This window comes from Adiantum capillus-veneris, chromosome 7, assembly GCF_014529385.1.
Source record: "Adiantum capillus-veneris isolate H3 chromosome 7, ASM1452938v2, whole genome shotgun sequence".
NCBI lineage: Eukaryota > Viridiplantae > Streptophyta > Polypodiopsida > Polypodiales > Pteridaceae > Adiantum > Adiantum capillus-veneris.
The window spans coordinates 157,836,387-157,851,265 of NC_140937.1; the positions used below are offsets into that span (position 1 = coordinate 157,836,387).

At 41.9% G+C, this 14,879-nt stretch overlaps 1 protein-coding gene across 1 annotated transcript; it reads right to left on the reverse strand.

The window, feature by feature from the left end:
• Positions 1–4,511: 4,511 nt before the first annotated feature.
• LOC147454904 (uncharacterized) lies at positions 4,512–5,713 on the reverse strand. The gene has a single exon (XM_086516720.1). The coding sequence runs from the start codon at positions 5,244–5,246 to the stop codon at positions 4,674–4,676; it is 573 nt and encodes a 190-aa protein (XP_086372846.1). The 5' UTR covers positions 5,247–5,713; the 3' UTR covers positions 4,512–4,673.
• Between the last annotated feature and the right edge of the window lie 9,166 nt (positions 5,714–14,879).

Here is a 14,879-nt window from a genome sequence, read left to right on the forward strand (position 1 = left end):
ATAGTAGGGTCTATACATTAATTCGAAACATAAAATAAGAAAGAATCTACCAAAATTGTCGCATGCATTTACAAATTCATTTTCAATGGAAAAATTAATTATTAGATAGTTTTTCGACTTGACGCAAGGCAAAAAGTTTCAACAGAACTGGAGGTGATGAGACAAAATTGTAGTAGTCTGCATGAAGATGTACAGCGAACGTCCCCTTGCGGGAGTGGGGTAAGGGACTTCAGGCTTACGACAAAAGGGTCTGGATAGGGCTGTGGATGGGAGGTAATTCGGGCGCATCGACAACAGAGCTATCATCAAAAGAGCAAGCCGATCTTTAACTATAGCAAGACAGAGGATGTGCAGGTACTGTAGACCCATGGCAAGGAGGAGGAGGGTAGTTGAGGCAGGTACAGGACACAGAAGCTGAGCGACGGGCATAGCAAGTGAGGCTACTTTGCGTTGCTTTTTAGTACAGGGTAGAGGACGGTTAGCTTAATGATCTGCTCTCTCTCTCTCTCTCTCTCTCTCTCTCTCTCTCTCTCTCTCTCTCTCTCAAAGTTATACTATTCACATGAGCTGCATCTGTAGGGCAAGGCGTACATCGATGGAGAAAGGGGGCAACAAGGGCAGTGGGGCAAGGGCCGGCTCACATAATGGACCATGGTTTAGTTTGATAAAAAGGGGGAATCTTTGGAGGTATCTAGGTATTTTATTTAAAGGCGAGCCAGTATATCTCTAATTCGCAGTAGTAGCAACTTCTATTCTTAGTGATTGATAGTGATGGCATGTCTCGATACATGGGGTATTCGAAAGGTATATCTATCATATACATTGAACGAAGTAGTTCTATTCCAAAGTTAGTTATCATCACTAAAAATGAACTTCTAAGACCAAAAATTAAAGTGGGTCTTTCCTAGAGTTAGTTGTCATCACTTGAGTACTAATATGAACTACTGAGAACAAAAAGTGGATATCTCATGAGCGACGTTGTTAGTGACGGCCTGCACAATTTCATGAGACAATACCAAGGCCATTCTAGTCAAGGCTTAGCCCTCAAAGCGCCATATTAAGAACATCCCTATTCTTACACACTATAAGGTAAATATGAAAGGATTCTTTTTTTTCTTTTCTCAAGAAACTTGTTGGATTTTTTTCCACATATAGTAAAATTTAAAGTCCCTAGTTTTGTAAATGTAATGTTTCAAATTTCACATACACTTACTAATTTAAATAAAATGCCCCATATTTGAAATTCATATTATACTCATTAGAATTTCAAAATCTTACTAAATGATCGTAATTTACACGTACAAGAGTACCCTTATTTAACTTAAAGATAAGCATTTACACTTAAATATCTAAAGATGTAAAAAAAACCTCCATAGAACATGTTTCAAAATAGGTATTTCAAGAGTTTAAGGGTTCACTAGCTTATGCCTATTGTATCATGGAATTATTTGCTTAGAATTTGAAACTAATGGCATTTAATTGTGCACGAAACAATAAAAGCTGATTAATTTTCAAATGTAGAATCATAATAATAATATCCACACATTAATTAATAATCAATTTCCATGATACTATAAGATCTCGCACTAGAGGAATCATATGTATAATGATAAACTCGACCCATATAAGCATTCAGGTTGTAATTCACAATGTGCAAGCCTTCTTTGTCATGTTCATTCAATCAATTAGGCCTATTTGAAAAGGTGCCCAGACTTATAATAACATTTTCGAGGTTAAAATACACCAGTTTTCTATATTCATTTTATACATAACCTCTTTAATCAATCTATGACACTTCTTAGTGTATTATACATGCAAATTTAAAACGTTTTCATTGCTAATACATAGGCTTTAGATCAGCTATTCAAAAATTGATGAATTGATCTTGCTGCTATATCACACTACGCCATGTTCGGCGGTCAGTGGAGACTAATCAATCCTAAGTATTGTTTATTTCCTAATTGATCAAGATGGTTTCTAGGCTTTACATCATAATCTCTATCACCAAGATCAATGGTTCATGAGATGATTACACACATGATTGCTTCTGATCTATCAACCTTTAGCCATTCTATTTATTTGTAAATTGTTGCTACCGAAAGATCAATCAATGGCCACATGAAGCTTCATCTAGACGCTTGATGGGCTTTTACTAGAGGAGTCACTATAATAAAAAAATTGCATACTACATATGTGGGTTCAATAGTAAGGACTATTTTATTTTATATTTTCTCACATTTTCATATACAAAGGGTGTTAAAAAAATAGTCTTGAAAATTTTTTTATAGCTTGAACAGGAAAAGGGTTTTTATATTGGTAAAAAATTCACAACTAAGAAGTTTCATAAATAGTCATTGAACATGTACACACGATATATAGGTTTTACATATAGTGATCCCCCACGCATGCTCCTATTAATGAAACAAATAGGGGCTAGTCATAGACCAATATTGGCTATTCTCACACATGCTTCAAAATCTTTTGAGTTTTTAAGCAAACCTATGTTTCAAAAGATAAGCCCAGATTTTATAAATTCGGTGCGTTTGGAGAAAGATTGCAAAAATATAACTACTTTTTTGAGGTTTAGAAATTATTTACTCTATATTTGATGGCTAAGACTTATTAAGTTGCTTCATGAATTAAGCCTAAATCTTGTAGCTAGGTTTTTGGAGATTGTTTTAGGATATGTTAAACAACATCGACCATCGACACTACTATAATACTGACCTACAGCTTGGGGTTTCAAACATACGTCAAATTTTCTTTTGCGCCTTAATTGGAAGAAAAATTTACAAATTTGATCCTGATTTCTTTTTTTTTTACTTTATTACCTACAGATTGTAGAAGGACTTTTTGATCCTTTCTCTTACTCTGGCTGACTGAATTATTGGATTTCTAAACTATAAAAATATAAGCTAAGACCATTTTTCCCAAACACTAACTAACTGCGGTTTAATGATATCTTAGCTTGTAGCTCCTTTTCTATGTCGAATAGAAAACATTAATTAGCTAATTTTTCTGTGACCACTCTACGGATTGACTTGGGGCTTGAAAGCATCTTGGCTTGTGGCTTGTCCATAGTGGGGTACTGTTAGCTCAAGGACACGGTCTCACTTATCATATGGATACTTCTCAGTGTTCTTTACTAACATAATAGAAGTTTTGATTGCATGATCGAGGGCACAATATCATAGTTCAAGGGCTTGTGGCTTTGAATTGTAGCAAGAACCTACAAGACATGCCTAGAAACGTTCAGATTGCAAGAAGCCTGATCATCTTCTACCATTTGGTTTTTCCAATTCCACATATATATAGGTGAGACCAACTTGATTAGTAGAGTGAGCCATATATACATAGCTCCAATATTTCCAATTCCACATCCATTTAGCTAGTGTGCTTCTAGTAACAAAGAAGGAAGGATGGCTTGGGTAGCTCATTCATTACTAATGCCCAAGAGCTTGAGTTTAATTCATTTAGCAATTTGAATTGAGAAGTGCCTAGAATCCTAAATTGTCCCAAGAGAGAAGGCCACCCATCGCAATGGTAGATCCATTTATGTCTTTCCTCTACTTTACGATAGATAGGATGACGCCACCATTGCAGAATGTCGTATAGAGTTTTGTCTTACGAACGGTTTGAATGTTGCTTAGGGCCGGGGTCAAACGATGTGGTGGCAAAGGAAAGGAATTAATTACTTCTCCTCTACTGCTTGCATTTGCACAAGGCTTCTCCTTGTGCATCCAATGAGTCATGTAGCTATGCAATTGGTGGCGAGCATAGGTCCTCCCATATATAGTTTACCGGTGGCAATCTACATCTTTGTAGGGTGGGGGGGTTGGCTTTGATAGTGAAATGTTGTGGTCGAAAATTGTAGGGCTCTAAAACTACCAGCTAGCAAACTCCACCGCTGCCATCGAAGTGTCGTTGCCTCGTCTCAACTCGACGTCCTAAGATGCCTAAGAGTTAGGAATGGAGAGATGCGAGCTCGAAGTTGAGAGATATAACATGATAACATGACATGGAAGTCGGGACTTTTCCATGTAACATACGCACAAAATTTTAACAGCTACGTCAACTACATGGAAATCGACTCTGCATGTGGGGCATGCAATGTCAAGCGAGCTGATAAATATATATAACCGATATGCACAAGGTAAAGAAAAAATCCCGCAGACGGGGATCCGAGTTCGACTCTTAGCATGACAAATGGCAAAGAGAGGAGTCACGCGCCTCAGGCACACACACCAAAGCGGCTAGCAGGTGATCTGCTCTCGTGCAGGCAGCACTCTCGAGAGTAAAGAATTACGCTGCAGGCTTGTAAGCCTTGACATGGCAAAATTTAGCAAAGTCTGACCGCCCGTGTCTAGTGCAGCAGTTACTGTTTTGAATCACTTTACTATTTCCTCAAAACCCTATTAACGGATAAGTAGCATACAATCGATAAACGAAACATGCGAATGGAAAAACCCTAGAAGCAGCAGTACTGGTACCTGTGAGCGATCTGTGGCTTTCATTATATTCAGTGAGCGCCTGACGTGTTCAGTGATATTGAGAGGGGGAGCGACCCTCTCTTCCACCACCTGCAGCGCCTCTAATGAGCGGTCCTGCAGGGCCCACTTCCTGATGTTCCAGCTACTTCTCGCCTTATAATTAACGTGGTGTGCAGCTCTTCATCACTTATTGTGCTGCTGTGCTGGGATGCGACTCAGTAATTCTACTGTTGAGGATGAGCTGCAGTGGCCGCACCTTCTGCGGGGATACTCATGTGTAGCTTCTTGGGCGGCGACCGCGGAAGCGGGCCCTGTCTGCTCGTTGCTACCATATTGCTTAAGCCTATTAATATTCACCCTCTTTGTACTGTGCCCTGCTGCTGATGCAGATGTCGCCCATTCCCCTATTTGTAAAGCTCCCTCAATTAATCCACAGCTAGCTAACCCAATTCGAGTTCTACTATCCTTGCTGGGCTCAATAATATTGCCCATGACTAGGATACGTCTCAGGCATGTATCATCGACACCATCACCATCTTTACATGAATTGTCCGCACCATTATTATCATCGCCGTCATCTTTGAGAACATGATTACAGCTGTCATCGCCAACAACATCATTATCGTTCAGGACATCGCTTCCATTATACATATTGCCCAGCATGATAAACTTCTTCTGCTGTAAGACATGCTGTTGTGAAACCATATTATTACAGGCTGATCCAACAGTCGAGACGCCTACATTACAGTTTGTCATATTCAGCTCAAGCCCAATATCCAGCTGCACCCGCGGTGATGACAGCAGACTTCTTCAGAGGCAGCAAGTGGCCCCTGCTTTTCCCAGCACGTCAAGATGCTTGGCGCAAGCAGTGGCGGAGGCTTCTTGGCTGAGGCCGCAGGATGATACAGAAGAGATTTCTTTAGATCTTGTAAGCTAGGGTTAGCTGATTTTCGCCTACAGCTCCAATTAGATGATGCAGGCCTACATTGCTTGTGCAGGCACCGGTTTGCTTCTCGGTGGAGGAGGGATCAGCTATCAAGCGGCGCTTTCTAATGCGCATGATGGCTATGGTGGCTGAACCACTTAGCAGAGAGACAGAGTGATGAGCAGTAAGCTATGGTAATATAAGAGCTGGGATTGCAGGCTCATGCATATATATTCGAATTGACCTAATTCGTAGCTATAAGAAAGATCACGGAGCCTTAACAAAGGGGTGCAGATCAAGAAAGAAACATTCTGCTGAGGTCTTATTCTAATTAGTGCTGGAAAGATGGGTATCACGGTAAGCAAAATCACAGTTTGTAGCGTTGCGTTACGTTTAGGGTTAGTATAACCAAATCGCAAGGTTACTAAGTTACTTTAAGAAAAGCAACATGGAGCCCCTGGCCTGAGACAAATGGGAAACTGCGGCTCCCAAAGTCCGGCCCCACATGCGACTCCTCAGCTATAGCCCCACTGTTAAAAGTTTGCATCAACAAACTTTTTGTCAAAAACTACCTCAACCTTGAATCTCAATCCAGTCTTCTTTTTCATGTCACACACAAGCGGCATTATATGGGCTGGCTAGCTGGCCTCATCACTATAGCACACGGGCATGCTCAAATGAGATCAATGGTGGAGGAGGAAAATGCGGGGCACATCAATCATGGACCGTCAGATCTGACGTTGTTTCGAATTTACTAGTTTTCCCTTACAAATTTGCCCCGAATTAACTAATCGACCCACATTTACAATATGACATCCCCTATATTTCAATGTACGTATGAGGGCGTAGTGGTTAGTGCACATGGCGCGTGGTGGAGAGGTCGAGGGATCAAGACATGGTGTGCGGATTGACCCGAATTTATAAGCCTACCCGAGTTTACTTTTCTTTCCAAAACTATCAAATGCCCTGAATTTACAAATGTGCATTTGACGGCCCAAATCACCTTAGTCGTCGATCCCATTTTAGCATGCCCGTGCGAGATAGTATGAGGACTAGATTATATGGACTGGCTAGGCACTTAGGTACCTTTTTCACTCTATGTGTGGCTCTATCACTTTTGCACGCTCATACAATTGAGGGAGAAGATGGGGTTGTGGAAGGGAAGCCGTGTAGAGGTTCTTGGCAAGCGGGTAGGCTCTCGTCCATGGGCAAGATCCCTTAGGCGAGGAGGGAGCCGAAGCTCGACCTCCACCATATTGCAAGCAGTCGAGCTCACTGGGAGTGCAAGGCAGCGGGGGTGAAAACCCGTCGAAGGTGCACGCTCGACAGAGCAACACACTACTCTCCCCTCTCAATCTTCCTCACGCTACGTGGCAATAAAGCCCGCCATTGCTTGGCTTTGCAGAGGGCGTCCACTTTTTTCATTTTGCTGCTCACCAAAAACAAAATTTGGGGGCATTAAATCAAGAGGGGGTGCCCATGGAAGCCCCCCGTCCCCCAATCTTCCCCTATTTGCCATAGGGGGGCCATAGGCAAGAAAAGTCAGGCAGAGAAGGCACAAGCAACAAAAGCCATGGATTGAGGGCGAACCAGACTTCAAAAAATTCTCAAACATTAAGACCTTGAGCCAATTGCAACATACTCCAAGAAGCCCTTATTATCGATTTTCAACATAATGGACAAGTAGAGGGATATACGTCGATGTGTTTAATCGATCCATAACACGTGTGTACTGCAAGCACTAAAGTGATGCAATTTGTATTTTGGTGAGCTGATCGGACAAGACATGGTCTTCTCTGACAAGTATAGCAAGTTGGTAAAGTATCAAGGTGCTTTGACGAAGGCTATACGGCCTTCTAATTCAGCCTCCATACCATCTACTTATGGTTTCTACTTGGCACAGCCAAGGGCAATAGCTTCAACATCACTAATTATCTCCGATTTATCAACTAAATTAGTAAGCCTAATTACTTACGATTGTGGAGGTTCTTTGGCAGTTTGAGATGGTTCTCAATCGATGATTTCTTCAAGATATTTCTTGCTTGTGATTTAGCAAAACCATACATCATGGACCCCATATTTGGCTCTCTAGACATGGAGCTGCCTGAGAATCTTTTTGTCGATTTTAAAATTTCCTTGTAATTATTGGGCTACAAAGAAACGCGAGCAGAGAAGCAAAGAAAGACATCCTTCTTCTACACTTGGATTACCAAAAGCCATGACAAGGAAGAACATTTGCGCAGTGGTGGCATTATGTTGGCGCAAGCAAACACTAGGTCTATCAAGGAATGAACATAAGAAAATATTCGAGCAACTCTTGGACCACCACTACAAGAGGTACTTCACATTAGCGATGCTCGCAGTGCGACGGTCAAAAGTGAAAATCCACGGTGTCGCTATGGGCGTTGCTATTTTATTTGTTACATAGTGACGCTCATAGCGATGCCAACGCCGACAGGGGTAAAAAATAAACCAAGAGCACCCGAAAACTCAGATCTCAAATCTGAGTTTTTGACGCTCAAGCAAAGAGGTAACCCACGATCTCCCTCTCTCTCTCTTTTTCTCCCCTTCCCCCCCCCCCCCCCCCCCCCCCCCCCCCCCCCCCCCACACACACACACACACACATAGACATACACGAGGAGAGGAAGGAGAGCCAGGCAATTTAGATTAAGTTAGATTACATTTAGATTTATGTTTATGTTGAGTTTAAGATTAAGTTATCAACTTTAAGGAACAAAAAGAAAAGAAAGGCAACTTCTTTTGGAACAAGGTTGCAGGGTTTTGAATGTACATGACAAGAAACGGTCGATATGCCTCTGGTTGAGACCGTAGCCGCACAAAATCTTTGAGAGTCTTTAAAAACCTCTCTAAAAAGAACAAAAAATTGTGTGTGCACTACTCCACATATAGCAATCTCCTCCACCACGTGAACAAGAGGTGAATTTGACTAAGAAGGGCCGATCGAGGAAATGCATCTTCAATGGCACACACAGTTTCTGTTGCAAGTGTTTGAGCAGCAGGCAGGGATAGCATCTATTTTGATTTCCTTGGAGCTCATAAATCTGCAAAAAAACACACAAGGATACACTAAGTGCTAGTTGAAATTATTGTGTACATAAAAAGGTGTAGTTGAGTAGAGTCTTGTGGTGTACCTTACTAGCTCTCCTAGTTTGAAAAAAGTGTCCCTGACTTTCTTGTCCCAATTTATACACATACTCACCGACAGAATGAACTACAATGTAAATCAGGGAAAGGGAAAGTGAGTGATAGTCATACACAAACTATATATAGAATAGGGAGTATGAAAATTACCTGAAGCATCTTGTGCCAATCATGGGACTTCAACCTATACAAATTAACGATTCCACCCTTCTTTGCTTTTGTGAAAGATCCCTTTAGTGACCTCATGTATCCTGTTGGTGTGCGAATAGAGGCAATGGTACCCTTCACGTTGTCTAATTCTTCTTTGGCTAGCATCCATGGTGCTTTAGGAAGCACAATCTTTCCATTTGGAGCACGACGTGGAGTAACAAAGGCAGGGAGACGTTTTAAAAGCCGGATTGTTGTTGTGGTGTTCTTCCCAAATGGTTGCCCAATCTTCCATCGTGGGCTTTAGAGGGGTCTTCCCATTTTTTGGAGCCATGTGCTAATTATACCCTTGGGGTAAGAAACAATGGGTTGTTTGGATAGATTACCTTGCGCAAGGAATTGGGCCTCTTCGTCACCAACGATGGCCCGCAAGTAGGACATGCATTGTGCCCCGATGTGGACAACCCTGCATACATATCATATTGTTAGAGAGATGAGTGAACTAAAGTGAACTAAAGGGAGAGAGGAGATAGAGATAGAGGAAAGGGGGTTACCAAAAATATCTCCAAGCTCAAGATAGTCGTGCATAGTCCACATAAGGATATCCCTCACAATGGCCTCTCTCCCTCCCTTTGCAAGTGAGACATCGACAACAAGAATGCCTCTCCATAACTCCTCCAACTCCTTGATGAGGGGCTCGAGGTAGACGTCAATATTTGACACTTAGTACTTCCCGGCCCGGCACAAGCAAGGAAAGAAGTATATTGCCTTCTTGGTTGTCTCCTATGGTGGAATATTGTAGTTGACGATCACCACAGGCCAAGTGCTCCATGAAGTAGACTAAGTGCCAAAGCAATTGACACCATCACTTGCTAACCCAAGCCTCAAGTGTCGAGACTCCAACCCAAACTTTGGCCATTGAGTTTCGATGTACCTCCATGCAGGTGCATTGGCAGGGACACGCATCATTCCATCATTTGAGTGACAGTTTGTGTGCCACACGAGAAGATCCACGATAGACTTGATTTTAAAGATGTGTTGGATGCAAGGAATTAATGAAAAATGTCTCAATACCTTGCGGGGTAGGTGCGCCCCGCTCACTCCTATCTTGTATCGTGCCTCCCCGCACACGAGACATGAGGTAGCATGTGCATGCTTAGCATACAATCCTTGATACACGCATGGATGCGCTTATACTCCAGTCCAAGTGTAGTGACATACGATCTAGCTCGTTGACAATCTGGAGGCATGTGGTGATCTTCTTGCAACATTTTGCCCATCAAACGACAACAAACATGCGTATTAGTATAATTGCTAGAAGATGGCACCATAAAGCGAGTGGAGAGTATATAAAAGCCACATTCCATACTTACAGAAGTAGTGCATCGACACTTGCATTACTCCAACTGAATTTTGCTTGCAAGTTGAAGACTTCCAACGATACTCGGAGCACCGAGTATCATGCACCGTTGTAAAGAGGTGTTCGGGCACTCGTCATCAATCTATCCTCCGTTTCGATAGTTCGTTTAGTGCAGGGCTGACAATCCTCCTTGCACACGTTGCGCTCATGAGCTAGTAACTCATCACACATATCGAACATGTGCTCATTCTCTACCTCAAAGTGCGACAGAGACGCCATAGGAGCTTCCAAAGTAGAGCCAACGGGAGGATCACCATGCGGTGCACCCAAATCGCCCAGTCACTCTTGTCTCTGCCGTTCGGCCTTGCGTGCCGGTGCACCACCACCGAATACACACCAATGGGACACCTCCTCAAGCGATGGGTGAGTCGCACTCTCATCTCTTCGAGTGCTTTTTCGAGGATACCAAAGCCCTTCGTTCTCCACGTGCTCCAAAGCAATGCGCCTCAAGCGAGGGATGCACTTGGCAAGGAGAAGGTAGTTTTTCCTTGAGCCAACGATCGCACTTAGGGACTCCAGGGAGACCACGATCATCCCAATCGATGTCCGGCACATGCGAAATGTTGTTTATTTAGTCATGTATCTTAAAAAATAAATAAATTAGAAAAGCCCTAAATTCCATTTAAAAAATTACATAAAGTTAAGGTCAAAGGGAATAAATGACAATGAGTGCTAAATTTATTTTTAACTAAAAGAGAACTTTAAAAATGCAATTTAATAAACATTTAAAATTACTACAAAATAAAGTATCCATAAAAATTAAAAATCTTCATCACAAAAATCCAAAGGATAAAAAATGAAATAATGGATAGCTAAGGGTAGAGGGGGTGATTTGTACCCCCCCTCCCCCTGCAACCTCGGATTTGCATGTATCCGTTTGAAATGACCAGCCGTTGTAATAGACGCAGTAATGGGTAGGGTAATATCCGCGGTAATGCCTGGCGCCTAAAATAGGCAAGAAGACAGAGTATGCCGCATTTTTTGTTGTATACTCTGCGTTTTTGCTCTCCACCATCGCTCCCAAGCTCCCCCCCCCCTTCTCCCTTCCCTCTCTCTCCTTCTCCAAGCTTCCCAAGTTTCGTCGAAGGGGGTTTTGTACTCCAAGTTTCCGCCATCGTCTTTGGAAGCACAACGGCGAAGGGGGTTTTCCGCCATCGTCTTTGGAAGCTCAACGTAGCCGAAGCTCAACCGTGCTACAAAGAAAGAGGTAAACACAAAACAAAGCACCTCCTCTCTCTTTCCCTTTTGTTTTCTACTACTACTACTACTCTACACACACACACACACACACACACACACACACACACACACACATGCATGCATAAATAAAAAAATAAAAAAATAAAGAATCCATAATATACCTCGTTCATTTGGAAATGGTTGCTTTGCTCGGCTTGTTTGGAAATGGTTGCTTTGCTAGGCTTGTTTGGAAATGATTGCTTTGCTGGGTTTGTTTGGATAGAATGTTAGATAGAAATAGACAGAGAGAGATAAATGAAGAAAGAGAGAGAAAAATAGATAGAGAGAGAGAGAGAGAGAGAGAGAGAGAGAGAGAGAGAGAGAGAAATTTAAAGAGAGGGAGATAAATGGAGAGGGATAAATAGAGAGACAGGAGAAAGAAAATAGATAGAGAGGGAGAGAAAGAGAAAGAGAGAGATAGATAAAGAGAGTGAGAGAGAAAGAGGGATAGAAGTAGATAAAGAGAGAGATAATTAATGAGAGGGAGATAAATGGAGAGAGAGAGAGAGAGAGAGAGAGAGAGAGAGAGAGAGAGAGAGAGAGAGAGAGAGATAAAGAGAGAATGAGAGAAAGAGTGAGATAATTAATGAGAGGGAGATAAATGGGGAGAGAGAGAGAGAGAGAGAGAGAGAGAGAGAGAGAGAGAGAGAGAGATAAAGAGAGAATGAGAGAAAGAGGGAGAGTTAGAGATAGGGGTAGAAATAGAGAGAGAGAGAGAGAGAGAGAGAGTAAAGAGAGGGAAAGAGGGAAAGAGAGAGAGATATAGGGAAAGAGGGAGAGAGAGAGTAGATAGAGAGGGAGAGAAATAGAGAAAGATAGAGAGAGAGATAGAGAGGGATAGAGATAGAAAGAGGGAAAGAGAGAGAGATAGGGAAAGAGGGAAAGAGAGCGGACATAGATCCAAACCAGCAGCAGGCTCTTTCTTTACGAGACCAGTACCTCCGAGAGACAGAGAATTTGTTTGGTCGCTACACTCCGCAGCAACTTGCGACCTACGATATTTCTCGCAGACTACACCATGGGGGAGTCAAGGAGGGACTCCTTACCTACAGAGCCTCGCACCGACGACACCTCAATCTACATCCCCTTCCTATCGTCCTACTCCCATTCCATCACAAGGTTCCACTCCCATGGCATCACAGGGTCCTACGCCACTCCATTTCACTTGTGCTTCACCAGAACACCGTCGACGGACTTCCTCTAGCAGCGCGCGTCGACACTCTCATCTCAGGGCAACGAGCACCGTGAGAGACGAAGTGGCGGCGGATCTTGTGGTTTTGCATGTTTGGTAGTGGCTAAGGAACGGAGTCTCCACTTTCAGAGCGTGTCGCCCCTGACACAGAGGACGAGGATACTGATGCACCCGTGCCAGACACGCATGGGTGCTACTACAGGGTTAAATATGGCGGGGAGGTGGACTTCGACACAGCTCAAGGCAGTGCATTTCGATGCCATCTACAAATTGTTATACATTCAATATATAAGAACTGTTTTATAAAATTTAGAGACCAACTGCTCGATCATGCATGGTACATTGAGGACGCTCTGTTAGCTAGATTTCCAAATACTCCCAATCAACGTTTTTCACAACAATGGTTGGAGGGCTACATAAAGACATTTCTGAAAAACAAGCAGTCCAGTGTGCGGCGTGCAACATCCAACCAGTTGAGAGATCTAGACAGGAGTTACCGCGGTGGAAACATGGCAGAGCGGAGTGGAAGTGGGCAATGCAAGAAAAGAGCGATCAAGCTACGACAGGCTCATCATATAGACAACGATGCGAGGCTCGCGCAAGACAAACTCCCACGCACTATGGCTCAGGAGGCAACGGAGCTTGGAAGGATAAATATGTAAGATTAATTGAATTAACGTCGATCGGTGATTATAAAGATTGTAGTTGATGATTTGGTATTGTTATTGCTAACTTAGAAAATATCACTCTCTCTCTCACCACTTTTTTGTATCCATTTTTTTTGCCAAAAAGAAAAATAGTGAGACAAAAGCAACCATATGATTTGATCACCAACCCATTGAAGTTAAGGAATTTTATCTCATGTCCTATAAAAATCTCTAGTCTCATCTATATGAAATGAATCGTAAGAAATGGCTGTTTTGGGCAAAATGGACAGGTCCGTCAACTTTGGAGGCTTCTTGTGACCAAGAGATGAGAAATTTTACAAGTTTCTCATTTTTCCATATGTAGTCATCCTTGAAATATAAGCTCATGAAAAGATTTTCCAAAATGCATGGATCTACCATGGTTTTGAAGTTTTTTTCAAAACCCTGTAAGGACACTTTTATGTCATGTTAGGTTACCAACCTAGTGTTAATCTTCATTCGCTAGCCTTGCTCTTTGATATATCATCTCTCATTTGGGCCCCTTTACCATTGGCCCGGTGTTGAGATAGATCCGTAAGCACATGTCTATATTTTAATCCTTGTTCTCGTTTATTCTTCCACATTAAATGATCAGTTTAATATGAGAAGATCATTTGGGTTGGTTAGATATTAGATTTTATGACATTACCTCTCTCTTGAAATCATAGTCATCCTCGACTATAAGGTAGGAGAGATAAAGCCTTAATCATTAGTCAATGTTTCCTAGTAGATAGAAGATCCCTTTTTACCCTACGACATCATTCCAAGATGGATGACTAATCCATTTGGTACTTGGGAGACACAGGTGCTGCAAGCATGTCTGCTCTTTAGTTCATTTCATTCTCCCAAGTAAAGTGAAAATTTCTACTTGGTGTTTGAGAGACATCGTCATCACGAACATGATTCTAAGAATGTATACTACTTAAATTTCAGCACAATAAAAAGACAATTAGTCTTATAAGACAAAAACATTGATCATTTAAAAGAAACATGTACATTTTCTTACTCTAATGTAGAATTGTAAGCATTGACAAGGTTCATACTATCCTTAAGCTTTATTCCTTGCATCCATCTAGCATCTTCAAAAGGATAATTTTTGAACTTAATAATTAAGATATCGTCGAATAATCTTACCATGTCGTAGTACTTACCATGTCGTAGTACCTTGTGTTCATGCCGAAGGATACCTTTAGGTCGTAGCACCTCTTCTTGGTCTTCAATTTTTGGAGGGTCTTCAATAGTTGGTTCACTTGGGGGCTGTCCTTTGTAGGGCTTATGTAGGCTCACATGAAAAGCAATGTGTATGAGCCAATGGTTGGGCAGCTTGAGCTGATAAGCCATCTCATTGATTGGCTTCAAGATTTGAAAAGGACGATAGTATATTTTTGCTAGTTTAGCATAATACTTTTGATGGCCCGTAGGATTTTTGCTTGTTGTTTTCCTATATTGAGCCTTGGGAAACTTAAGTAAGACCCAATCATTTTCTTTGAACATTAAGGCCCTTCTGTGCTTGTCAGCAGTAGCTTCTTGCCTTTGTTGTGAGAAATGGATATAAAGTTGATTAGCTATAAACTTTAACATGCCTCCTTAATCTTTTGGAAAGATTCTTGTAGATCA

Excerpts from the sequence above, each read along its gene's own strand:
- LOC147454904 (XM_086516720.1), bottom strand. The coding sequence starts at position 5,246 with ATGACAAACTGTAATGTAGGCGTCTCGACTGTTGGATCAGCCTGTAAT.